Raw genomic sequence first — 27,141 nt, forward strand, 5'->3', positions numbered from 1 at the left:
TATGTATACATTAGAGCCTGTATATATACTTTTGACCAGTGTGGATTAAAAAAGATATATCAAAGATAAATGCTGTACAATTATTCCACCCTGGAAAAAGAAATGCTTAAAAACCCCAAATTACCATTCCCAAATTAGCATTCATGTCCATGATGAGTGCACGTAAAATTCTGACCACAACTTTATGCCCATATTCTATATAAAGTTTACGTTTATAACTAGAATTAAAAACATAATTACTTTTTTTCAGATATTTTATACCCCAAATTTAAATGCAAACACTCAACGTTTGGATGTTATTTGTTCAGGTCTTTATAGTTTAAATATTCCTGAAACCTTTCATTTGGACTACAACTACCAAAATGCTTTTTTCCAGTATGATTAAATTGCCTTCAGAACAAAATTACGTTTTCTAATCATTTCTATTTAGGGACTCGCAGCGTTATTGCCATGCCTTTTCCGTGAACTGCAAGAATTAAAAAAAAATGAAAAGGTCACACAACATAACACGCATGGAATACCTGCATGTTTCTTAATATTGGTAGTAGCAGTAGTCTTATATTACTATTTATTCTGAAGGGTCATACCGGAAGTTATTTTGTGCATCATGGCGGTGCAAGGAAGAAAGTAGAGCAGGACCTTTATGTTGTAACGATTTATAGTTTCTGCATTCCCCCTCAGCTTGCAATATAGAGATATCAACGTCCTACCCGAGTATTAGTTTTAATTTCTACGCACGGGCACGGAGCTTGTTGGGAAAATACGAGCGTTTGGTTTGGTGCTTGCTTTGCTAGTGTGCTCCGTGAGAAGTTCAGAGATGTGCACACAGACGAAGGCGGCAGCTCTCATGGCCAACATACCGCAGGCAGACATCGACCCGTCCGGGGTGTTTAAGTACGTCCTGATCCGGGTGCATAGCCGAGAAGAGGGGGATGACTCGGAGGTGGATATTGTCCGGGGATACGGCTGGGCTGAGTACCACGGTGAGTCAGGGGCACGCTAAAATACACCACCAGCTGCACCTGAACACATCATCAGCGATGTATCCTGGGGTCTTCAAACATAACAAACCTACTCCCGGGTGACACAACTGTGCCTGAACATCTGTCCATCTTCTCCTGTCCTAATACAGACCCATTTCCAGGATCTGTCTCCCACCCCCGTGTTCTTCTTTCACGCCCGTACCTATAGACTGTATGTAAATGATGGACGTGGCTACAGGGAGGTTCGTTTTGAACTCATTTTCAAGCCTCAACCATAAGCAGCAACTTCACTTACAGACACAAGGCCACAATTTGATAAGAAGCTGTTATTACCATTATTATGAGATTCATAATAAATTGTATCTGCCTCACTGTAGCTTCCTGTTGCACCTCCACATATAGCTGACACAGTACAGATGTCTGTCTGGATGTGCATGGGTACGTGCACAAAATTTAATTCCCAGACTTTTGTTCGCTTTTTGAAATGTGCATGTGTGTGTGTTGAGAGTTGAGACTGAGCCATCATCATCAAATGAGAGAAAACAGGAGGATAATTCTGACCGCTGAAGAGACAGTCGTTTATTTCATGACTGTAACTGGGTTTTTTTCTCTGCTGAGTTTTTTTTCACTGAAAAACTCCACTATGTAGGAATGACAGGTAAAGAGTGCAGGAGAGACAAATGAGATTTTTTTTTTTTTCCACGGGAAAAAATCCCAACCTGGACCGTATAGCAGTGTGACAGGTCTAAGGTAAATAAGTAAAGAGCCACTGTTATGACTTGATATCATTATAGCTATTCAGCTCATATTATTATTATTATTCTTTTGGCTGCTCCATTTAGGGGTATCCACAGCAGATCATCTGCCTCCATCTCACCCTATCTCTAACATTTTCATCCTTCACTACATTCATAAATCTTCTGTGTGATCTTCCTCTATTCCTCCTGGCTGGCAGCTCCATATTCAGCATCCTTTCTCCAGTATATCCACTATCCCTCTGCACATGTCCAAACCATCTCAGCCTTGCTTCTCTAACTTTGTTTGATCAGCCTGAGCTGCCCCTCTGATGCACTCATTTCTGATTCTGTCCCATTCTGGTCACTCCCAATGAAAATCTTAACATCTTCAACTCTGCCACCTGCAGCTTGATCTTCTGTCTTTCTGTCAGTGCCACCATCTCCAATCTAAACATCATAGCAGGTCTCACAACCATCTTGTTAACCGTCCTTTTCACTCTTGCTGCTATCCTTCTGTCACAAATCACCATAAGATGTAGTCCACCTGTGTGGACCTTTCTTCACTCTTATACCTCTCCTTCCTTCTCTCCATCATATCAGCCAGCTTTCTACCTTTAGGAGCACCCAGTGACCAAATGTTTCATGGTGGTTTTGAATCGTGTTATCCTATAGTGAGAGATGTTTATATAGTTAGTTCTCATTTATATATAGTAGTATGTAGTAGTTGTAGTAGTATATAGTTGGACAAAATATAAACACCCTACAATAAGTGAAAGCCTTCTAAATAACCAAATACATATACATTGATCTTAAAAGATGTATTTTTCTGCATGAATGCGTTTGCAGTGCCTTTGCATTTAGTGATGGCAGATCTATGCTGCTCTCTGCTGGACAACACTGAAATGTAAAACATGTCACTTTTTGTGTGTGTTGTCATTTTATTAAAGCAAAAGTCATTTTACAAATGATCTCCTATAGAAACTGGAAAAAATCTGTAGGAATAAAATGTATTTACTGTCACGCATAAGTTTGGCTCTGTAAATAAACATACAAACTCCAAGTCACAGTTTTCATTTCTAACAGCTCTATTTGTAAGGCAGTAATTCATACTTTGATATGAAATCCATTACAAAAGCATTTTGTTAATGAGTTATATATCTCTTTCTTCCAGCTGACATCTATGAGAAGGTAGCGGAGGAGCTGGAAAAGGACGGCCACTTGGACTGTGAGTGTATCGGAGGAGGGAGAATCAAACATGATCCCCAGGCCAAGAAGATCCATGTCTACGGATACTCCATGGTGAGTGCATCCTGCTCAGTAAATACTGCAAAAGTATGAATAATATCCATCCATCAGTCCATCAATCCATTCATCTTCTTCTGCTTATTCTTTTGTGGCTTAAATCAATGTTATTTCATTCTCCTGATGTAACATTGATGTGACTTTTCATTTTAGGGATTTGGAAGAGCAAACCACGCGGTGACTACTGAGAAACTGAAGGCTCGGTATCCAGATTATGAGGTGACCTGGGATAATGAAGGCTACTGAAATGAACTGTGACCAGCCTCTGCTTGATGCCCTGTATTCATCGACTGACAGGCGTTTTCTGTAACCCTTGATTAACAGGCAGAACACGTTAAAAACTACAGAGTCAGTTGCAGACTTCATAAACAAAAACAGACTCAAAGGAACTCACTAAATACCATTATTAGGATATTTTGTATTAATGCAACAACAACTACCCAACGCTCATTTTTTTCATGTTGTTTTCTCATGTAAAACATATAAAGCCCTTCATAGTGTAGTCTGTAATTTAATAAATGTAATATTTCATGTGGAAACATTTTAAATAAATAACTGGCCGTGGCAGTTTGATTGACGCCCCCTCTCTCACAGACTCGTTTTAGAGTCGTGTTGTAGGTTCATAAATTTCTTTGTAAATTGAAGTTGGACATCAAACCTTGCAGGTGTTGTTGTAGGGGTTTTTATCTGCGTTTGCTGAAATATGTACTTATCTTCTGAGCTGCTTTCCTGCATTCCTTCCATTGCACAGCAGAAAAATGACGACATCCTGTGTCTTTGCTTATCTTGTTTTTTACAGCAGCTTTGTTCCAGATTCCAACATGCCATAAACTGCTAATTAAAGTGGCTGCAGTATAATTGTTGGTAGATAAAAGCAGTGAACTTGATGATCCTGAAGGCAGCCAGTGTTGCTGTGTGTGAAATCATGTCTAGAGCCCCACTGATACAGGATTTTTAAGACTGGTATCGGTATATAAGGAATTAAAAAATTCAAAAGTCCAATATTCAGATATATCAGACATGAAGCATTAACAAATTTCCATATTTGTTGTGTGTAGTTATTTATTTAATTGTTTACACTCTGCCTGGCTCTGCTCTATGGAAGGTTTGCCAAGTGTGTTATGTTCTCTTAGAACAACATGGCAGCAAATCTTAGGTTTTCAAAATTGCATGTGAACAAGCCACAAGACTTGTGAAGCAATGTTCTTTAGGCATAATCAACCAAGGTAGAGATGGCTGGTGATAATGCACAGAGCCATGTTTGGTGAAAATCACCTCACAATCACCTCATACCAGCTGTCAAGCACGGTGGTGGAGGGGTGGTGATTTGGGCTTATTTTGCAGCTGCAGGACCTGGGCACCTTGCAGTCACTGAGTTGACCATGAGCTCCTCTGTATACCAAAGTATTCTAGAGTCCAGTGTGAGGTTGTCTGTGTATCAGCTAAAGCTTGGCTGAGACTGGGTCGTGCACCAGGATAATGATTCCAAGCACAGCAGCAAGTCTATGACAGAGGACTTCACAGAAGCCTGGATAACCTTTCTTTTTCACATGACTGTAGGTCAAGGCTAGGCAACAGTAGCCTGAATAAAGCATTTCTTGTGCCTCTGATATGTTGTAGTAGTGATATATCTTTCAAAAAAAAAATAATTCTATCACTTTAATATCATTAACACAAATACAGTGTTATAAACTGCTAGCTTTGCTCATTAATAAAGCACAAAAATAGATGCATCTACTGGGGTAATGGTTTGGGAATAATGCAGGAATGACTTAAAGCAGGATAATGCATGTTTTTTGTCTTATATGTCTATTCAGCATAACTGAGGTAAGCTAAAATCCCTTCCTGGATTTTTGACTAAATTGCAGTTTGCATCTGACTTGCTCTGCATTTCTGTATCTACCAAGTAATTGAGCAATATACGGATGTCCACCATCATTTGTAGGAAATTGTTTTATAGTTGTTGGCTGCAGGTGCATGCTGGGTGATTTTAAAGTCCAGTTGTTATCTCTCTGGAACAGAGAAGAGGTCAGAGTCAATGAGTAAAGTCTCTGCAGGTTGTGAGGAGACCTTCAGATTCATCTGGTGTGAGAGGGGAAGAAAGAAGATGTTTGATTTGAGGAGCTCAGCCCTCATTGTGCTGTTGACTCTGCAGTGGGGTAAGAGAACATTCAGCTAGACTTTATTCTAAAAATGTAGGTGTTAAATATTTTGTATTATATGCAGCAATAAATCTGAGCTTGTATAGCCATTCTACACATAGAGCAAAATAATGTGCTGAGAAGTTAGTTGATTTTGTATTATTGTAGGGTCTTTACTTTACATTAAAAAGCACCTTGAGGCGACTGATGTGATTTGGTGCTGTATAAATAAAACTGAATTGAACTGAACTGGATTTTGCATTTCTAAGTAAGCTAAAAATCGTGTCTTCTTCAGCACCTGTTAACTTTTACAAAAGTAAAAACGCATCTTTGATACTGAATCCCCAGATAGTTAAATAGTTGAAGAATTTCTCTCAGATGCACAGTTGTTGCTGCTATGGATCTCTGAGACTTCATGCAAGCTGACAGTTGTTTTCCATTCCATAATTAAAGATATATAGAATTATATATGTTAACACAGGATATCGCAGCAGATGACTGCCCCTCCCTGAGCCTGGTTCTGCTGCAGGTTTCTTCCTGTTAAAAGAGAGTTTTTCCTTCCCACTGTCACCAAGTGCTGCTCATAGGGGGTTGTTTTGATTATTGGGTTTTCTGTGTAATTATTGTAGGGTCTTTACCTTACCATAGAAAGTGCCTTGAGGCGACTGTTTGTTGTGATTTGGCACTATACAAATAAAATTGAATTGAATTGATATACAATTACATTTGGCAACATTTAATACCATAAACAAACATACAGATAAACAAATGTGTTTTGGAGCCTTTCTGCAGCAGTTTAGAGAAGTCAGATAATAACTTTTACTAAAAATATTTCATTTAAGCTTTGATGAGTATGGCAATTTTTTCTTTTTTAGCAGAGTGATGATGGGAATATTCAGGCTCAAAAAATCCTCTGCCTGGTCTTCTCTCTAATTTCCAGTTATTAGGTCACTAAAGCATAAATTCTTGAGTCTTAATCAGAGACCTTTGGTTGGATGGATGCCTTCAGCGGATGGTGTTAACTTGATCAGTTCTCTGTGGCCTTTGAGGCTGTTGGCATTAGCTGAATGTAGCTGTAAATCTTTGGCAGTAATGAGTCATGAGTCAGTGAGTTTGGGCCTGAGCAAAGGTGGATAATATGTGAGTATTTTTGATCTTTGGATGGAAAGTATTTGCATATTTACATCAACCCTTAACAAGTTAGGGCTTCTGCCGCCAGTCTTCAATGGGCTCATTACTTTTTACACCACAACCATAAATATCTGATGGCTAAAGTCACCTGTTCCAGGCCACAGTGTTCTTTTGTGGGGGGATTTTTGAGCATCTCATACAGCTTTGATCAGCAGGTGGAATCTTAAAAAAAAAAAAAGTTTGGCCTTTGTGTTTTATATTATTACCCAGCTGCTGGCTCTTCAGCTCAGCCGTGTCAAGCTCCTGCAGGAAGATGTAACTTTGTGCAAGACTGTCCTGACTGGAGTGATGAGCAAAACTGTGGTAAGTTTTAAAAAAGCCATTTAATCCTATCTATAATGGGATTCTTTTTATCATTTATTGCCATTATCTCAAAAATGGGAAAATTACTTAGGTGCTGAATATGATTAACATGGCCTATAGACCTGACAATAGATCCATGTTCAGATGTTACAGACTGATAGACTCAGTATAATCTCCTCAGGCTGCCCCTCTCACCTCACACAAAGTAAATTGTTCCCTGTGCACGCGTGTGTGTGTGTGTGTGTCACTGTGTTTGACAAACGCAGTACTGCTAAGCATGAAGCATGGAGTGTCAGGGAATGTGAAACCTGATCCTTTTTGGATCTGTGTGTTGTGTTCGACTAATTTAATGATGTTCTTTTCTCAAGGCTACAATGGAAAAGGATTTGTCTGTGACTTTGAGGATGAAGGAATGTGTGGATGGGCTGGTGAATCGTCCAGTGGAGACTACAAATGGGAGAGACGTCAGAGAGGAGAAACAGTCCCAGACAGTGGACCGTCCTCTGATTACACCACCGGCACAGCCATGGGTACAGCATAGTCTTTTTATTCTCATGCTTATATGCCACAAGGCACAATCAAATAGTTGCATTAGTACAAGATATTTTGGAAAGTCAGTTCAATGTTTCTTATTACTTAGGTTGGTTTATGGGGGTCAGTGCATTGAAGGAAGAGATGCTCCATACTGCACTTCTGATCTCTCCAGTTATTAATCAGACTTCAGCAACGTGTCGTCTTCATCTCAGATACTTCCTGTGGGACTCAGGTAATAACTGCAGCGCACATTCAAGCAACCACGTTTGGACACTTGTGTTAGTCTTGTTTTTTGGTCATACCAAGTTCTAGTTATAAAAAATTATCATTTTAAAACTAAAATTGATTTGCCCTGCCCTGCTAATGAAATACCGTTTACATTTATTTTTTATTATAGGTCACACCGGTCTGGGATCTACACCCTTGTGGGCATCCATCCTCTACCCAGATGGTGGAGAGGCTGTTGTTTGGCGTCCTGAGGCGTCCAGTATACGTGCCTGGAGGGAGGCCCTCATTTTTCTGGGCCGTATTCCCTCAGCTTTTCAAATCCTTCTTCACTCACAGCGCTCAGTGGGGCAAAGAGGAGATGTGGCCATAGACCAGCTGGAGTTTCTAGACTGTGCTCTTCCCTGTGAGTCCCTCAAAACATCCCATTCGCGAGGAGTCCCTGCTCTTTTTTGAGTCATTGTGGAGTGTTTCACAATCAATTAATTCCAGCAAATTGATCAATAAATGACAATTGTTTTGATTTGATTTGATTTTTTTGATCATCAGCACCACTCCCTGGGGGAAACTGTTCAGCAGGAATGGTGAAGTGTAACAACGAGGCCTGTGTGGAGGAACGACAGCTCTGTGACGGCAGCGATGACTGTGGCGATGGATCTGATGAGCACAACTGCAGTGAGAAATCAAATTTCACCTGAGTCCCATAATAAATATGTAGGAATATGCCCAGAGATACAATATATTAGTCACAATACAAAATGAAATGACAGAGTGGGGAAAAAATGACTTATTGTTGACAAGAGGGTCAGCCAAATCTAAAAAGATGTCACTGAAAGGTCATTCAGACAAAGATATAGCCCCAGAAGAGACACTGGTGTGTAAAAATCTATTTTATGAAGGTTTTAGCACCACCAAGGCCACCAAGATCTAAGCACTAAAACCACTTTTGTAGTCTAAAGTGAATCTCAGCATATAGCATAGCCCATGCATGGTTATTGGCTCTTGAAAATAATCTGATTTCTTTATTAATTATTGCTTAACTAATCTGACTCTTGAACAAGAAACCTGTGCGCAGGGTCCTTTGACCCTAGCAGAAGTGACAGAGAGTAATGGGCCTGTGCAGTTAATCAAAATGAAAATTCAATTACAATTATGATTTCAAGCACGGGTAAAATATTGATATGCTGCTTTATTTCTTGCTCTGGTATAGATTTGATAGCTTCATGGCTTAATAATTAAAGCATGATGCTCATTTTTGAAACCATGGACTCAACAATAGTAAAATAGATGATGGTGCAAAGTATGCTTCGGATGAGCCTACACAAAGCACTGTGACAAAAAGAATATTAAATAAACAGCATAGTCAGGAGCAAGTTTTAAGAAGTAGTGCACTGAAACAGAAATTTGCATCAGTGTGCTCTTTTAGCTTTTGTAAGAAATGCTCAAAAGAATTGTTTCTGCTGGAATGGCTGCTTTGTTCTCCTGAAACAAAAACCGTGATTTTGGACTCAGTCCTGGTTACTTTGTCCATCTTTTATGTACAATTCTATCATGGCTATGATGCTGTGTTTGAGCTCACCACTCACTGAATGTTGTGCCCCCAGCTGAATATAATCGCTGTGACTTTGAGGATGGCCTGTGCATTTGGGACCTGAGGTCAATTTCCAAACTGAAATGGGTGAGGACAAATCAGGAGCAGATCTCCAACATGGATCCTCTGAAAGGACCAGGCAGAGATCATTCTAAAAACACAGCATCAGGTATAATATTCTGACATATCTGAGCAATTTTTACTATTAAAGCCATCCAATTACTCTTTTCACTGGAGTTATTTTAAGTGTCCTTGTATTAGAAATAACTAAATAATTAAAAATGAAAAATTATTAAAAATTATATTGTTTTATTGCAGGTTACTTTCTCTATGTCACTGTCCCTGATGAGGGTCTTTCAACAGACTGGGCCTCCTTCCAAAGTCACCATCTTGAACCCACTAATAGTTCACATCCTTGCAAGGTGAGTCACAAACTGTCGCCTTCTTTACCCACAGACGGTTTTATTTTTATAGATACCCCACTGTTTCACAGTGATCTGAAATACTCAAATGCCTTGAAAAGCTAAAAATGTGGAAAACATTATATGCAAAATGAAATAACAATTGCATAAATTGAAAAGTGTCATTTCACTCCTCATTTTTAAATCAGTGCTGTTAATAATAATTGAATTCTAGACCAAATGAAAATATTTTATGCACAGTTTGAACCTAATCTCACGAGCTTCGTGTACCTGCCTGCTGTAGATGGTGATGTACACTCACCAGTTTGGGCCAAGGTCGGGCGGTTTGACGGTGATGGTTGCAGATCAATATATCTACCCAGTGTGGGAAAGAGGTGGGTCTCTGGGTGACCTCTGGGTGAAGGCAGAGGTGGAGATTGTCACCAATGTCACATTTCAGGTGAGTACCTCTCACAGGTGAGTTAATATAAGGCTTTGTCCCCCGTAGTCTTTAATCTTGTATGAGGATTGACTAACATATCCCGAGCCTGCGATCGAAGAAGACAAAGCTGGGGCCCGGCCGATTAGTGCTCTGTGTGTAAATCAAACAAATCCTAAAATCTACTGGGAGCCAAAGTGAAGAGTATAAAGTAGGAGTGATGTGAGTTTGCCTACTAGAATGTGTTAATAGTCTAGCTGCAGCATTTTGTATAGCTTGGAGGCGTGAAAGAGATGACTCATCTAAGGTGGAAAACAGGCCATTGCAGTAATCTAAATAAAATTAAAATAAATAATTTTTTTAAATGTGTGTAATTAATGTACATAGACAGCCAAAATAATTCTCACAGTATGTCCAACTGATACAATATGTTCCATGTTAAAATATGTATCCGCCAATGTTATTATTATTGTAGAATAAACCTGTAAGAAAGGTCACTGACACATTGTGTTCCCTGATGCATGTTCATCACATTAAGAGGCTGACTAACTATTAGACAAACCGTTTTCCATTTATATTAGCACAGCTAATGTGGCTTGTCCTCCATCCTGGAGTTGCCCCTTCAGTACTGATGATGAAACTGGTGTTTTGAGGATACCATTTAATGAAGCTGCCAGTTAAAGAAAGCTGGGAGGCATCTGCTCCTCACAAACGTTTGCACATGGAATAGCTTTAATTTCTTAAAACAGGGATGAAGACATTTTCAGAACATTTTTCAAAGTGATTTTGAACAGAGATTAAAATTCAGTCTTAAGCTGTGGTTAAATAATTAAAATAGGGGTTTGTAATAACTATGAACTTTAACTGCTATATCAAATTTTCATAAACTTAAATTAGAGTGCCACCAGAACACAGGAGTGATGGTTATAGGAATGAGCCTCCATATACATTAAAAATATTTATATATTATATATAATAATTATTATTCCATTAACCTGTTTTTGTGCCCAGCGTTTTGTGTTCTTTCCCTTTTGGTTCTGTTTCGTTGTTTCTAAGTTTACTTATTGTTTAGATTCTTAGTTTGTAGAGTGTTCTGTATTTTGTTGTTAGTTACAGTTATTTATATATTATTCCTGTCTCCCTTTGTACTTCCTGTCATCCCAGTGTCTCTCTGCTCCAGGGTCTGTTTTGTCCCTCTGTGCCATTCCTCTTGTCTCGTATGTTTTGTCCCCAATTTTGTGATGAGTCTGCGTCTCTGTCCCTGTTCTTATTTAGTTCCTGTTTTACTTTGTCAGTCCTTGCCGCTTATGCTGTGTTTAGTTCTACTTCCTGGTCTAGTCTTTTGTGATTCCCTGCACCTGTGCTTCCCACCTGTTGCCTGTTCCCTCAACAGTCTTTGTGTATATATTGTCTGTGTTTTCCCCCTGCCCACTTCTTGTATCGTCATCAGTGTTTTCTGCTAGTTGTGTGCCTCCCAGTTTTTTTGAGTCTCCCTTCTGTTCCTTAAGTCTTTGTATCATGATCTCTGTTCAACCCTGAGTTGGGATTTTGTGCTTTACAGTTTGTGTTTTGTTTTCTACAAGAGCCTCCAGCATTAAAGCTGTTTTTTGAGTCAGCTCTGGATTCACGTGTCTTGCTATTGGGTCCAACCCTGCCTGCTACAAAGCCCACATATGACAAGATTCATGCATAATTAATTGAGTGGTGGTTTAAGAGAGCCACAAAATCAAAGAAGTATTACTTTACTTTAGTCCTAAAATGAACCCACTGGAGGTTACATTGTTACACTGTGACAATAAAAACAAAACAAAAAAAACAGCTGTTTACAGGTGACAATTAAGGATAAAATAAAAACATCTCTTAAAAGGCAAACGCTGAGAATATTTTGAGTTCACATAACCTTTTTTATTTTATTTAGATTATTTAGATTTATTGAATTGCAAATTCAATTTTGTATTTTTGTTACTCACAAAATTGATATCCAGCAGCTTGGAAATAAATATTTTGATTTACTTTAACCTCATTTATAGTGTAATTTCAGATAATTGTAGCTGAAATCTAAAATAAGCCACTCTGCTCTGAGACTTCTTTTCTTCCTACAGATCCTGATTATGGCAGCAATCAGGGATTTTGCATATGGCGGTATTGCTATTGACAGCATTGTGCTGTCTCCTGAATGTCGTTTATTGGATGGTAAGCTTCTTAATTGTCTTCGCTTTGAGAGAAAAAAAAAATCACCTGCAGGGAGCAGGTATAAACATCTTCTGCAGTTTGATCATTTTCTCTCATGTTCCCCTCGTCAGTAGTAAATATTTCTTTTGGAATACCCCCTAAACCCCCCAAAAATCCGTGTGCTGAACCGGATAAGATGTGTGATTTTCATGTTGACTGTGAAGGAGCAGAGGATGAAGCCAAATGTGGTGAGTGTGTTCATGCTATTTATTCAGTTTGACATTTTTGAAAAGGTCTGCAATGTTTTAAGTGGTGAGAAATGTAAGTGAAGCTGAATTCAGAAGGGTGTTTCTAAACTTAACCAACTTTATTCTTAATAGCTACTTTATTTAAAGAAGAAAATTAATATAATTGAAATAATCTGCTGATAAATAACACCTATTAGAATTAATTTGCATGTTTAATTTAAATACTAATTTTGAAAAAAATTCAAGTTTTGTTGTTTTTCTTGCTCTTGTAAACAGACCTAATCTTTATGACTCATGTCTGACTGTCGCACTGAACATGTAATATATAAGATCACTGATGGTTATGGTTGCCTTTTTAATCACTCATTTTGACTACAGTATCTCCATAAATCTGTTTTGCAGGGGATTTCTCTTACGCTCAGGGCAGCTCAGGCTGGACTGACACCAGCCTCGGGACTCAAGGTTGGGTGCTATATCAAAATTCCACAGCCAAAGGTACAAACCGTTCTTTCTGTTATTCATTTATTGATATTTACTCATTTCACAGTAAAATATATTCATATGTGTCTACTTTCATTTCTCAGAGGAGTACCTGTATGTAGCGAAGGCCCCAGGCCAGCAGCTGACTCAAGCCCAAACACGGACCCCCCTCCTGGGCCCCACTGGGCCCATCTGTAGCATGAGCTTTGACTATGCACTAACTGGGAATCCCAGTTATATTGGTAAGTTGTTGTCCTGCATGTCTTATTTTTTTGCAGAACACAAACTTGGTGCATGATATATAACTCTGTTTACATCTTTCTGCTGTAGGTAATCTGTCTGTCAGAGTGATCGACAGCGTAATGGGCATGGGGCCTAAACTGTGGGAGTTTAATAGCAAGACTGGAACAGAGGCAGAGGAGTGGCAACACGCTGACATACTCATTGGGTTCAGGAAGCATCGCTTCCAGGTCAGCTTTATTTTAAGAGTTTCACTTTAGTTTTGCTGCTCAGGTATTCATCATTTTGCTCAACTGATGAGATACAACGCCTCTGAGACTGGTGTCACAAAAATAAGATTCTGATACCATCATCATTAAAGAGACCCTATTATTTTCATTTCCACTACCATTTTACTCTGCTGGAGTGCTTTTGTACCCTCAGTTTATCCACTGTCTTAACCAAGCTTGCTTTCCCTCCATTTAAGGCCTTTCTTCCTTAAAGCAGCTTTCTTCTCATTGGCTACCTTTAACAAACAGAAGAGTTGGGTGGGGCTTCTGTGCTGTATTTGAGATATCCAATTTCAGTTACATCGTACAAAGCCTGCGATTACTTGTACATACACTGACCTCATTGTTTAAAATATGAGCATCCACCACTGTAATAGTTCATGTGATGGAATATAGGAAAAGCATTATAGGTTGCCTTTAATGACTTTTTCTTAATCTGTTGGCTCCAAAAATTTCAGTCATATAGCAAAATATTTTTTAACCAATTGGACCACAAAAACATGAAAATATGAAATAAAATAGATAAGATTTTTTTTTTGTTATTTTAAAATCAAACAGTAAAACAGTTGCATTTTATTTATCTCATTGGAGCTCTTTGTTTTATCTTTTCCAGCTGGCATTTGAAGCTCACGCTCAGAAACTTTGTCCTTGTACCAAGATTAAAGTAAAAAATGTTAAATTTACCAACTGCCATGCTGGCTATTATCCATTTTCTCCAACAGGTAATTTTAATATTTACTTACAGTTTGCATAAATTACAATGCATACTTTATTATTTTTTTTAGTAAATAGCTTAGTACTTTAAAAACAAGCATTTTTTTGGTCAGGACTGTCATGTAACTTTGAAGAGGGACTGTGTGGGTGGTATCAGGACAGCAGCGACAACTTTGATTGGACCGTGCTCAGTGGGATGGACCACACCATCAGTGTTGGTAAGCTCATTAGGTAAAAAAAAAGAAATAAACATAACACTGAAAACATAATAACATTACTTTATATTAATTAAATTAATTCTTTTTTTGTGATTAGTTGCTTTTAAATATTATAAGGTATGTTTGAAAGTGAAGATACTAATTTTGTTAAGAATTAAGTGATTGCTATTACATTGTGTCATTGTGTGATGCTGACCCATCTTTCTGTGTCCAGGCAGAAGCCTTGTTGTGGACATGTGGAGTCCCTCCCTGCACGGTTTGTTTGGACGCCTAATTTCCTTTCCACAGTCACCGGGTCCCAAAGATTACTGCCTCTCCTTCTTCTACAAAGTCTACGGGCCAAACACAGGTGATGATAATTTGATATTTTTTTAAAATGGCATGTTTGTTCATTTAGAATAAAACATTAATTCTTCAGTTAAAAAAAAAAAAAAATCTGATGATTTTCTTCCAGGCACTCTGAATGTGAAGCTAACAGATGGCAAAGGTTATGAGATGGTCCTCTGGACCCACAGTGGAGCTCATGGAAATATTTGGCATGAAGCGCACTGCCCAGTACCTCAACAGATCTCAAAATTTCATGTATGTAATAACTGCACACAGAGTCACTGAAATCACTAAACAAATGAGATCCATCCATCCATCCATTTAATTCAGCACTTATCCAAATTAGGATCATAAGGTGCTGGAGCCTATCCCAGCTGACAGAGTGAAAGGCAGGGGTGATCAGAAATGTTTTAAAGAAATCATATAAAATAGTTTGTTATAAACAGTTTGATGTTTACGCTAAACTTTGCCCCCTTGTGGTAAAACAAAATGTCACCACATTGCCTCCTACCTTGAAGACAGTCAGATCAGCCTCAGTTACCTCTTTGCACCAGTCTCCTGTGGAGTACCATAGGTCTCCATATTGTGTCCTTTTTTTAATATACAGATCTTCATCTCTATATTAACCTTAACTTATCTTCATCCTTTATGTTTTTAAATAAAGGTATTACTGCTTATTTATGTTTGCGTTTCATCTGAAGCGCAGACATCAAGTCTCTGTAAAGAACTTTGTCCAATATTGTTTTTTAAATAAATTAATTAACCTGAGTTGATGATCTTAGATTATTTTTTTCAGCCAAAAACCCAACAGGAAGTAGTAAGACAATTGGAACATGATGAGCATTAATATCATCTTCCTTCTTTCCCATCTCACCAACAGCTGATGTTTGAAGCAGTTCGCTCTGGCTACGACGGACTCGTGGCCATCGACGATGTGGCGTTCTCGGATAATCCATGCAGCATCCCAAGAGTGTGTTCCTTTGAAGGCCAACAGTGTGGGTACACTAGCTCTAGTAAAGTTCTGTGGCTCCACCTTAACGGATACACATCAGCATCAAATGGGCCCAAAACTGACCACACTCTGCAGACTGAACTGGGTGAGAAACAGTCCCGCCGTTTAATATTTGATCAGAAAACTGACAAACAGAGAATCGTGTTCATACGCTGTATGATCTCTATCCAGGTTTCTACATGGTTGTTAACACCAGCGCAAGCGTCCTTCCCTCAGGTAGTACCGCAGTCCTCACCTCACTTGTTCACCAAGGAGCTGCCCGTACTGAGTGTCTACATTTCTGGTATCACATGAGAGGAGTGAATCCTGGTGAGGCAGCTTCACAAAGAAAACACAAACATGACAAAAGAAGAAAAAAAAATGTTAAACTGACTGAGTGTGTCTCACAGGTTCTCTTACGGTGTATGTGAAGACAGTGAAGGGAGAGAGAGTGAAGATCTTTACGAGCAGCCTGAATCAAGGAGATGTGTGGCGCCTTGGTTATGCCAACATTTCCACTGAGCTCGAGGACTGGCAGGTACGGTGTGGAGGCAGTTACAGAATTTTTAAGTCACCTATAATGTGATTAATTAATTTATCTTTTACATAGAATGAACAATTTTCTTATTTTTATTAAATAAATTTATTTAAAAAAAATATAAACATTAATGAATGCTATTTCAGAGGTCTGCCTGTGTAAAAATCTTGAGCCATCCCTCATCCCACACATAACAGACACCTTAACAAAGACACAGTTTTAAGCTACATCTTTAGATACTTTGCTACTGGCAGCCTGTTGCAAAAACACATCATTTGTTCCAGCTTCAATCTATTTAAAAAAAATGCCAAATTTAGCACAGTTTGTCGGGCATAAAGTGGTATTTTTGCACCAAGACGGTGATTCCAAGGTGTTTCCAGCTATTAGCTGAAAACATGGCATCCATCGGCAATGTGTGCAGTGTGTCCTTAAAAATACTGAGGAAACTGAACACGTGGAGGACAAAAGAAGCAGACCTAAAAAGGTATCTAAAACAGATGTACAGTATCTGTAAGCTGTGTCCTTAAGGACTAAGAAAAAAATCCAGCAAAGATCTGACACGAGACCTGTTAAATGCATCTGGCCGTTGAGCTGATCATCTATTGTTCACTGAAGCCTCATCAGAAATGGTCTCAGTGAAAGGCTGACTGTCAAGAAGCCATTCTTAAGGAAGGGAAACAGAAAGAAAAAGCTGAAGTGTGGCAAATTACACAAGAACTGGACTGAAAATCAGTGGTAATAGAGCTTATGGAGTGATGAATCCAAACAACAGACTTTTGGTTAATTGTTGGCATGTATGGACGAGGTGTCTACAACCATCTGTAAAACATGATAGAGGCTCTGTCCTGGTTTGTGGCTGCCTTTCAGCCACTGGTGTTGGGGATCTCGTCAAGACTGATGTAATTATGAACACAGAAAAATATCATCACATTTTGATCCATTATACAATATGATCTGGAAAGCATCTGATTGGCAACAGCTTTATTTTTCAGCATGACAGTGATCCCAACCACACTGCCAGTGCAGTAAAAGCATACCTGGCTAGAAAAACACACAATAGAACAACACCAGTCATGGATTGGTCTCCACAGAGCCCAGACCTCAACATTAATGAAGCAGTGTGGAATTGCCTTGACAGAGATGCTAATATACTATATTTCTATCTATGTTTGCACATTTTAATCTATAGCTGCAACTATTTCCCTTTCTTTTTAAGCAAAATGTAAAGAAATGAGTGATGTCTCAAGAATTCTGCACAGTACTATTTGATCTGCGGACCTTCTGTTTGTTGTCTCAGTTGGAGTTTGAGGTGGTGGGAGCCGGAGGGAAAGACTCTCACATTGCAATCGATGACATCTTCCTTTCACACTATCCATGTGAAGATCAAGGTTTGTACTGTCAATATAGACTTTATGACTGCAGTAAAAGCTGCTTTCACTTACTCACAAAGGGTCACCATAGCAGGTAGCTCTGGATATTTTGATTTGGCAGATTTTTTTCATTGGATGCCCATCCTGATGCAACCCCCAAGGGTTTAGTTTTTCCTCTCCAGCATGAACTGAGTCTCTTTTGCTTGTTAGGCAAATGTGTGAACCACAACACTATGGAGTCACTAAAATTTTAAGACTATAATGAATGGACTTAAAAATATGGTATTCTTTAGACATATCTTTGTATATATTCCATTTTTGTTCAGATCAGCACAGTTACGTTTACAAGATTACAGCTGCATATTTAAAGTTAGGTGTTAAGCGTCATTTTAAAAAGCTTCCCCAATCACACGAGAAAGACAGATGGCCCAAACAGACCCTTTAGAGTTGCAGTGATGGGACTCCGACCTTGTGTCTTGTGTTTCTCAAACAACTTAACTTGTGTTTCTATTGTGTTATTTAACTGTTTTATTTAACTTCATTCCAACATTGGTGCACTTACACTGATAAATATAAAAATACATGTTGAAGTCCATACTCTGATGGGCGTAAAAAGATCCAAGTCCAGACACTCCTAATAGGTTTGGAAAAGTAATAAAGGCCCATATTTTTACCCCAGCCCTCAGGAGTTTCCTCAGGACACTCGGTGTGCTACATGGAAGCACGCCATGGGAGCATCAGGAATTGAAAATATTAGTTTTTATGCCAGGGCTGGAGATAACAATCAGTTATCCTGGTTTTAATGAGGACTTAAACTTTTCATGTTTCTTTTAGTCAGTACCTTACTCCTAATTTTGGGTCACTGCTTTTGTGACTGGCTTGAGCTGAAATACAATATTGTCTTTCATCGCTGACAGTGCTGTATACATAATATTGTTGTGGCTTCAGTGTATCTTTTCTATTTTAGCATCTATTATATTGTGGACAATTTCTGTGTTTACACTATCCTTGTACTCAGTGTTGCACACCTGTGTTCAGCGAAGCTATAATTGCTTTGTTTGCATCTCTGCACCCTAAAGGTGCAAGCCAATATGTATTATTGTTTATGTCTTTAGGCCACTAAAGGCCTTTAATTACTTATCCAAACCCTTTGCGAGTGTGTGGATTTTACCATGTAATAGGCCCTCTTTAATATTATATCCTACACAGTATTGCACAGTTGTAGTTTTGTGTTTGTTTTGTTAAATTCCTCAGGTTCCAAGTGCAGTATGGAGAAAGGGATGTGCAGCTGGAGCAACACTCAGAACACAACCATAGGCACACTGGACTGGGAGCTGACGAGTGTGGAGATGGAGCGTCACTACCCCATCCCACCTGAGGACCACACGCTGGGCACAGAAAAAGGTAAACTAGAGCGAAACAAACAGAGAGAGCTACTTTGTGGCAGATGCTGCGAAGTCACACTTTTACCCATTTTCCCATTCCTTTCTGCTAGGTCACTTCCTGTTCTTTCCGAGCAGCAATCGGACAGAAGTCAGTCAAAGTGCTCTACTGCTGAGCCCTCACCTGCCCCCAACTAAAGGCACCTGCCTGAGATTCTGGGTCTACAAAACCCAGTCATGTAAGAAAACACACGCTAGATTTATGCTTGTTTTGAATGCCTTTATCTTTCAATATTTTTAGCATTTTTTTTATGAATGTATTTAGCGGACTGCCGCCTACATGTGTCGAGACTCTCTGGAGGTCATTTCATCCCGCTGGCTGACACTGAATTTGGTGGATTGTGGAAACGTTTTGACATCAACATCACATCTACTGAGGAATACCAGGTCAGACTCGTACTTGTAACAAATGACTAAATGTAGTCCTTATATTCTACTGTTTCTATCCTTGTATGTAAGTGTATACGACTTACTGCTCTCTCTGCATTGGCTGTTAACAGATTGTGTTTGAAGGGGTCAAAGGCACAGCAGGTGTTATTGCTCTGGATGACATTGAATACACCATCGGGATCAACTGCGCCAACAAAGTCACAGATCCAGTAAAACGTATTTACAATTTTTTGTTTATTTGTTTGTTTACAATATTTTCCAGTTATTCTAGCACAAAGTGCAAAATTGTGAAATTTGCAACACAATGATAACACAGCACAGTTCCCTTTATTTTTCCCATGTACTGTGAAGTCATTTGCACTAATCTACAGTAATGTGAAAGCGAAAGTATCTTTTCTGAGGTTTTATATAACAGGACTCCACCTGGGGCAGGAACTCGTCCCTGAGCCGGAGAGGGCACTCCACCCTTTTCTGGCTGAGGCGCGGTATAATTTGTCATGCTTTGTTGTTCATGTCAGGTTTAATCAATTTTAAGAGCCAGATTTTTTATGCCCTGACATGTAAGCCCCTTGAACTGAAAGAGGGTGTACTTTATTTTTCACGACTGTGAGGTCTAACATAGTAGCTCAACAACAATCACTATTAATATACTTCTTTAAATGTAAAACTTCTGAACTGAGAATTCAGTGGATTTCAAACTAAGATGCTTTTAATAATCAGCCATTTGACTTAGTTTCTAACTGTAATATAAAGTTTGACTTCACTGCATTTATTGAGGTCACATACTAAATGATTCCCATGTCTCCCGTAGCCTCGCCAAACCGAAACAATGCAGGAGGGATTGCTGCAACCGTGATTGTACTCCTCCTGCTCATCGGCACGCTGGTCGCTCTGCTGGTTTTCTACCTTCGAACACGCCAGACATCTAATTCCTCATCTGGTCCTGGTTTCAGTAATGACATATATGAATCAGACCTCACAGTGAGTAAATGTGACATTCAAACCCTTCACAACACTTACCCAGAATTCAAAAGCATTACCCATTTTATCAGAAATACAGATTTTGATTTACTGTGTCCAATTAATCATCAGGAATTAATAATTAATTAGAGTTCACTTCAGCAGGACCATGTTACGGTTGCACAGGCCCCAAACCATCCAATGGCAGCTGGGTTCAATAATGTCTCTGTGAGTATAAAGTACAATACTTTTTTAGAATATGACATTTGCTCTTTCTATTTAAGAAGAGAAACAGATCTCTATTCACTCTAATATGGGCAAGTTTATAGACTTTTCTGCCACAAGAGGGTAGAAATAAACTCCAGAATACCTCATTCATACCAGTACTTAAACACCAGAGACAAAGTAACTTGGTGCCTGCTGAAGTCACCACCTGTTGAATGCCCATCCATATATTTTCTTACCAAAGTGCTGATTCACTGGGGTTTCATATCAGGGAGCCTTTTTTTTATTGCAGGGATTAAAGCTTTAATTTCAGTTGATGAAGATAAGAATTAATTTATTCATATCTTTATTTTATGTTTGATTTTTATATGTTTGTGCAGCAGAAAAATAGATGTTATCTTTCATGTAGCAGTTTATGCAAAGATTAAAGTTGCACTTTGCGACAGTCAAACTTTTTTTTTTTTTTTAATGTTTCTGCAGGTCTCTCCTACCACCAGAGAGAGGGAGGCGGCGTGAGGCTCAGGGTGCAAAAGTCCCACCACTCAAAGGTGGTTTTGTGAAATAAAGGCGACATCACAGTAGAAGAACTGCTTGTGTCAGCCTTACATGGCATACACACACACACACACACACACACACACACACACACACAAACACAGATAATGCAAGCATAGCCCACACACTGACCCATGGAAGTAGACCCAATTGGTGAAGCTGCCTCAGATCAGATGGGACTCTTGAGGTTGCTCCTCTTTGGCTGTGGACAGACAGAAGTCAGCAGGACAATGTCTAATGTGTTGTGGATGAATATTAGGTTAATTTTCTCTAAATCGAGACTTGACACAGCCCATGAATGACAGGAATGGCTGCAAGTACATCCTGTTTAGGTCTCTCAGAAAGCTCCAATAAATTTACTTTAAGTCCAACCTGTCTGCAGAGATTTCAGCAGGTTAGGCTCTTTTTTGGGGTCCTAAAAGGGGCACTCTTCTTATTTTAGATAAAATCATTTCCTGGTTGTGGGTCTGTAAAACATTATTATACCTTTGTCGGTTCTTAACTTTTTTTCTTAGCTTTAGCCTAGTCTATAGGTTTACAACAGAGACTGAATTAGGACGCTGGAATTTGAAAGTATGGCACTTTACCAGAAACAGGGGTCTAATGAAGAACCCTTGAGTTGCGATATGGAAATAAAGCCCAACCCATATTAAGGACTCTGAATTTCTCCACCTCTAGTTTGTCATGCAGAAAGAAGGAAAGTCGAGGAGTGCCCCTTTAAAGAGAAAGGAGAAGAATACTGGAAACAGGCGGGTTAAAACCTTAAGGAACGTTGATATAAAAGGAAGCTGACGTGTTCAGAAAGAGAGTGCTGGATGAATACATTGTTTTTGGGCATGCTGGAGGATTCGCTTTACTTTAACACAAGCTGTATTTGAGTTCTGGTAATAAATAATAAATAAAAATGAGCATTGCAACACAAGTGTTTTGATTTATATATATATATATATATATATATATATATATATATATATATATATATATATATATATATATATATATATATATATATATATATGTGTGTGTGTGTGTGTGTGTGTGTGTTGTGTATGTGTATGTGTATGTGTGTGAAATTGTGGTAATCTTTATTGTTCGTGGGGTTTATGAAATTATAATCTATTTGTGCAAAAGGCAGGCAGTGATGACTGATATTTTAAATTATATTTTAAAAAGCAGGACTGAGTTGAGGGAACTGTCAGAATCCACACACCAGGCAAGACTCACCTACAGACAGTATGCTCTTTCAACATCGGCCACAGTTACCCAGTCACTCCAAAGATGCATTAGTTAACATCTGTTGGGTTTAAATGTGTAATATAAATAAAATGACTTGACTTGACTTTACATACAACCTGCCCCTCAGTGTATCTCAGAGTCTTGTTCACGAGTGAGGGGAGAGTGGAGCGAGAGTTTGACAGAGGGATTAGGGTGGTGTTGCATCACCGCGGATGCTGTACTGGTCTGTTGTGGTGAAGAGAGAACTAGACATAAAAGCGGTCAGTCTACATTCCTACCCTCACCTATGGTCACGAGCTTTGAGTAGTGACTGAAAGAATGAAGTCTTGGATACAAGCAATGGAAATGAGTTTCCTTCGAAGGGTGGCTGGTCTCTCCCTTAGAGATAGGGTGAGGAGCTCAGTCATTCAAGAAGGACTCGGACTAGAGATGCTGCTCCTCCACATCGAAAGGAAAGGAGCCAGTTGAGGTTGTTTGGGCATCTGATTAGGATGCCTCCTGGGTGAGGTGTTTCAGCCATGTCCAAAATGGGAGGAGACCCCGGGGAGACCCAGGACTCGCTGGAGAGATTAAATCTCTCAGTTGGCTTGGGAATGACTTGTTTTCTCCACGGATGAGCTGAAAGAGGTGGCTGGGTGAGGGAAGTCTGGGCTTCTCTGCTTAGGCTGCTGCTCCCATAGCCCAAACCCATATAATTGGAAGTGGATGGATGGATGGATGGATGGATGGAGCATTTTCCAGCATAATTTATTATCCCAGTGGACTTAATTTTAAAAAATCTTTAAGAAATTTCTAGCAGTCAGTGGGATATCCCAGATTTATCCCAAAGGCTGGGCCAAGTAAATACATAAAAACAGGACATTATCCACACACATCCTCACCACCATGTGTGGCAGGTGCAGTCTGAAAAAATATAAAACCATAAAAAATGAAAACCTCAACAAATTTGCTTAAAGTAGAACAGCTCAATAAAAAATTTATCGAAAAAAGCACTAAAAAGTAAATCCCTCATATTGTTATTCTAATTATCGTTGTTGGAATTGTTGCAGAGAAAACAATTCCATATATACAGGCTGAGACAACGCTTTAAGCCACTGAGGTGCTGCACCCGGGCTAAATGTCTGATGAATCCAAGTCTGAGTCATACTTGCCAGTTGAACACTTCGTCCATTTATTTTCATCCACACTCATCAGTATCCATTAAACTTGTACATGTTTCCAAAAACACTTACAAGACAAATACAAGACTTCTGATACAGGCTTTTATTTTCAGCCTTTCATTTTCATCAATCCTCCTCTTGATACACTGACATAACTTTCCGCCTGTCTTTAAACCACTTCGAAAAGCTTTTTTTCATCCCAACAACATACTTATCCTTTTCCCTCTTCCATGTCCCTCTTTTGTGCCCCGGAGAGCTTTCTTTTTTGCCTCTTCATCTTGAGCTACCTGTCGTCAGGTGATAAAATAAATTTGAAAACCTATCCAGCACTTGTTTGAAAATTCTTCCATGTTTGTTATAATCTGTGCTTAGTACACAACAACACTGGTACACTTAACTGGTACATTTACTGTAATGTACAACTCAAAATCGATACTAAAATACGACAGCATTCATAGACTGATGTAATGTTTCATGATAAAATGGCTCAAAAGCCAGTACATGAATAAAATAGCTTTTGTTTTGCTGAAATCAGTTTTTCCTCATGTAAAAGTGTTCACATACATGCATTCAGTGGCTTCAAAGTGTTTTCTTCAAACAGGATACCTGACAAACACTGACACACATTTCATTTAACAATATGCAGAATATGTTTAAGCTGGAATCACTACCTTGCATTTTACCACAGGCAAGTTGCAGCTGAAATCCATGTGTTTCCACTCATGATATGGTATTCATATGAGTTATGGTCAAAATCTCACCTGTGACCATCAAATTTCATTCACTTCATCAATGAGTCCAAGCAAACATTTTTCCTAGAGTAAAACTGTAGGGTCTTTACAATATAAAGTGCCTTGAGGCTGGGGCTGCTCAATTATGGAAAAAAAAAAATCATAATCACAATCATCCATCCATACATCCATCCATTTTCTTCCACTTATATGGGCCGGGTTGCAGGACAGCAGCCTAAGCAGAGAAGCCCAGACCTCCCTCTCTACAGCCCCCTCCTCCAGCTCATTGAAAGGGACCCCAGGCCAGCCAAGAGATATAATCTCTCCAGCATGTCCTGGGTCTGATAAATAATCACGATTATTTTGGTCAATATTGAAAATCCAGTCAGGCTGGCATGTTCTGTCCTCAGTATATGTGCCGTATATATCTCTGGACAGACAGCTCAACTCTTTTCTAGCTTGAAGACTCTGAAGACTTTGTCAGCTTGTCCACAGGTTTATTGAAGATGCAGAAAAGTGTGAAACTAAAACATATAAAAACACTGATCAATTATATGCTAATTTTTAATGTATACATAAGCACAACATATATATACACGATCATATGAATTGCATATTTAACCTTACTGTATCTATAACAATCTTAGTCTACAAGATATGTTAATCTTATAATACAGATTGTAAAACTATGTCATGTCCAGGGGTGAAAGTTACAGTCCAGTACTGCGTGCCACTAAAAGAGTTAAAGATTCTGCGGCAAGCTGCACTTTGGGTTAGAATATATATATATATATATATATATATATATATATATATATATATATATATATATATATATATATATATATATATATATATATATATATATACATATTATGGAATGCCATTTAGGAAATATAATATATATATATATATATATATTAAAATGAGAATCTGAATATATAGAATGAAACGTGAATATATGGAATGAACTCTGAATATATACAATGAACTCTGAATATATTGAATGAAAGTGAATATATTGAATGAAAGTCTGAATATATTGAATGAAAACTGACGTCACGGAAGCTCTTGCGCCATCTAGTGTTTTCGTTACGTAAAGCACATTATGTCGCTACAAGAAATGGCACTATGAGTCAATCTGCAGGGAATTTAGTGGCAGAAATCTCAAATAATGAGTAGCTAATTAACACCCTGGCAAATGCATGAACTGGCCAACATAATGCTAGCAGCAGTGTTCCTAATCATACTACTGATGAAGAGTTTTATTCAGTGAATCTCTCAGGTCAGACAGCTCCTGCGTATCAAGCTAGCAATAAGCAGAACATGCCTTCCACATCCACATCTCAGATTGTAGACGGCGCCTGTTGTTGTGGAGGGTGCCTGTGCATGTTCTGGTAATGTTAGCTTGCATGCAGGAGCTGTCTGACCTGAGAGGTTCGCTGCATTTGGTCTTCCACGATGAAACAGTGAAGATGAACTGCAGATTGACTCATAGTGCCGCTTCTTGTAGCGACATTATTTGCTTTACGTAACGAAAACACTAGATGGCGCTTCCGTGACCACAGCTTTCATTCAATATATTCAGAGTTCATTCAATATATTCAGAGTTCATTCAATATATTCAGACTTTCATTCAATATATTCAGACTTTCATTCAATATATTCAGAGTTCATTCTATATATTCAGAGTTCATTCAATATATTCAGACTTTCATTCAATATATTCAGAGTTCATTCTATATATTCAGAGTTCATTCAATATATTCAAGTTTCATTCAATATATTCAGACTCTCATTTTAATATATATATATAATATTTCCTAAACGGCATTCCATTATATATATATATATATATATATATATATATATATATATATATATATATATATATATATATATATATATATATATATATATATGGGGGGAGGGAATGTATGTGTGTTTTTGTCATAGTACCGGCAAGAATTTAAAACTACTTTCACCCCTGGTGGTAACTCAGTTGCCTCGTTCATCCTTAGGCAGAGGGGATGACGACATGATGCCCTTAGCAACGGTCGCGTCTCTACGGCAACATCCTCCGAGGTCCCCTCTCTGCTGTTGTCACCGCGGCTCTCATCTGTTGCCCGTGAGACGCACAGAAACCACCGCTTCCACTCGGACGAATGGGATGATTTTGGAGGATGTTGCGTTGACATGGGTGTAATCCGAGCGACCACCGCGGCAGCCGTTTGTGTCTCGCGACTTGAGTGCCTAAAGCGGGCAGAGGGCAACTTGGACGCGAACCTCCTTCTTGGTCTTAGTCATCATCTATCATCTGCCATCCTGCACAAGATCGTACACCCGCAGCCTCGTGCTTCTCGTTTACCCCGGTTTTATTTGAGCCAGCTGCTTCCCGTCCAGCGGCTGAATGGATCCCGCCGTACTCATCTTCCTGCTGTACGTGATGATTGCGCACGACCTGGTCTGCGGCTGGATGCAGTACCGGAGACAGAGCGCCAAGCCTCGCAAACGAGCTGCTCGACCTCTGCTGCGCTCCAGGTGTGTGTGTGTGTGTGTGTGTGTGTGTGTGTGTGTGTGTGTGTGTGTGTGTGTGTGTGTGTGTGTGTGTGTGTGTGTGTGTGTGTGTGTTTCTATGGATGAATGGCTGTGATCAATCTGTGTTCATCAGTACTGTTAACCCCCTGCTGTCCATAATTTTTTCTTAAATAAATGTTGGGGGAAAAGCACAAAGAAAAGAGGTTTTGTAGAATTTGGTCCCCCTTTTTACAATAAAATTATTAAATGAGAAGTAATTTACTAAAACACAGCTTACTTTTAGTACATTTTCAAATGCAGGAGCCCAAAAGTTATCCAATGCTGCAGCACAGCAGCTGGTGAAAGCGGATCTCTAATCTGTTGATTCATATCTGGGTTGACTACAGTCTGCCAGACATATCTGTCATGAATGATATCAAGTCATTTTGAGCCAGAAAGAACATTTTTGTCACAAGAAACTGAAATCAGTACTTTTTTGTATATGGTTTAT

At 39.0% G+C, this 27,141-nt stretch overlaps 2 protein-coding genes across 2 annotated transcripts; both read left to right on the forward strand.

The window, feature by feature from the left end:
• Positions 1-600: 600 nt before the first annotated feature.
• phpt1 (phosphohistidine phosphatase 1) lies at positions 601-3,600 on the forward strand. The gene is made up of 3 exons (XM_030742701.1): positions 601-983; positions 2,892-3,019; positions 3,176-3,600. The coding sequence occupies exons 1-3, from the start codon at positions 818-820 to the stop codon at positions 3,266-3,268; spliced, it is 387 nt and encodes a 128-aa protein (XP_030598561.1). The 5' UTR covers positions 601-817; the 3' UTR covers positions 3,269-3,600.
• Positions 3,601-4,799: 1,199 nt separating this feature from the next.
• Positions 4,800-21,818, forward strand: mamdc4 (MAM domain containing 4). Its single transcript, XM_030743054.1, has 29 exons — positions 4,800-5,181; positions 6,565-6,657; positions 7,026-7,187; positions 7,298-7,423; positions 7,589-7,822; positions 7,966-8,091; positions 9,021-9,176; positions 9,326-9,429; positions 9,713-9,868; positions 11,950-12,040; positions 12,151-12,267; positions 12,670-12,762; positions 12,852-12,989; positions 13,078-13,217; positions 13,870-13,978; positions 14,084-14,188; positions 14,403-14,537; positions 14,643-14,770; positions 15,396-15,612; positions 15,699-15,836; positions 15,917-16,044; positions 17,342-17,432; positions 18,669-18,818; positions 18,910-19,035; positions 19,122-19,243; positions 19,357-19,462; positions 20,058-20,227; positions 20,369-20,434; positions 20,912-21,818. The coding sequence occupies exons 1-29, from the start codon at positions 5,061-5,063 to the stop codon at positions 20,945-20,947; spliced, it is 3,684 nt and encodes a 1,227-aa protein (XP_030598914.1). The 5' UTR covers positions 4,800-5,060; the 3' UTR covers positions 20,948-21,818.
• Positions 21,819-27,141: the final 5,323 nt, after the last annotated feature.

The sequence above is a fragment of the Archocentrus centrarchus genome, chromosome 12 (genome assembly GCF_007364275.1).
Source record: "Archocentrus centrarchus isolate MPI-CPG fArcCen1 chromosome 12, fArcCen1, whole genome shotgun sequence".
NCBI lineage: Eukaryota > Metazoa > Chordata > Actinopteri > Cichliformes > Cichlidae > Archocentrus > Archocentrus centrarchus.

Excerpts from the sequence above, each read along its gene's own strand:
- phpt1 (XM_030742701.1), top strand. The coding sequence starts at position 818 with ATGTGCACACAGACGAAGGCGGCAGCTCTCATGGCCAACATACCGCAG. Across the intron at positions 984-2,891 it reads CGGCTGGGCTGAGTACCACG|CTGACATCTATGAGAAGGTA; the intron begins GTGAGTCAGGGG and ends TCTTTCTTCCAG. Across the intron at positions 3,020-3,175 it reads ATGTCTACGGATACTCCATG|GGATTTGGAAGAGCAAACCA; the intron begins GTGAGTGCATCC and ends TTTTCATTTTAG.
- mamdc4 (XM_030743054.1), top strand. The coding sequence starts at position 5,061 with ATGAGTAAAGTCTCTGCAGGTTGTGAGGAGACCTTCAGATTCATCTGG. Across the intron at positions 8,092-9,020 it reads ATCTGATGAGCACAACTGCA|CTGAATATAATCGCTGTGAC; the intron begins GTGAGAAATCAA and ends TTGTGCCCCCAG. Across the intron at positions 13,218-13,869 it reads TCAGGAAGCATCGCTTCCAG|CTGGCATTTGAAGCTCACGC; the intron begins GTCAGCTTTATT and ends TATCTTTTCCAG.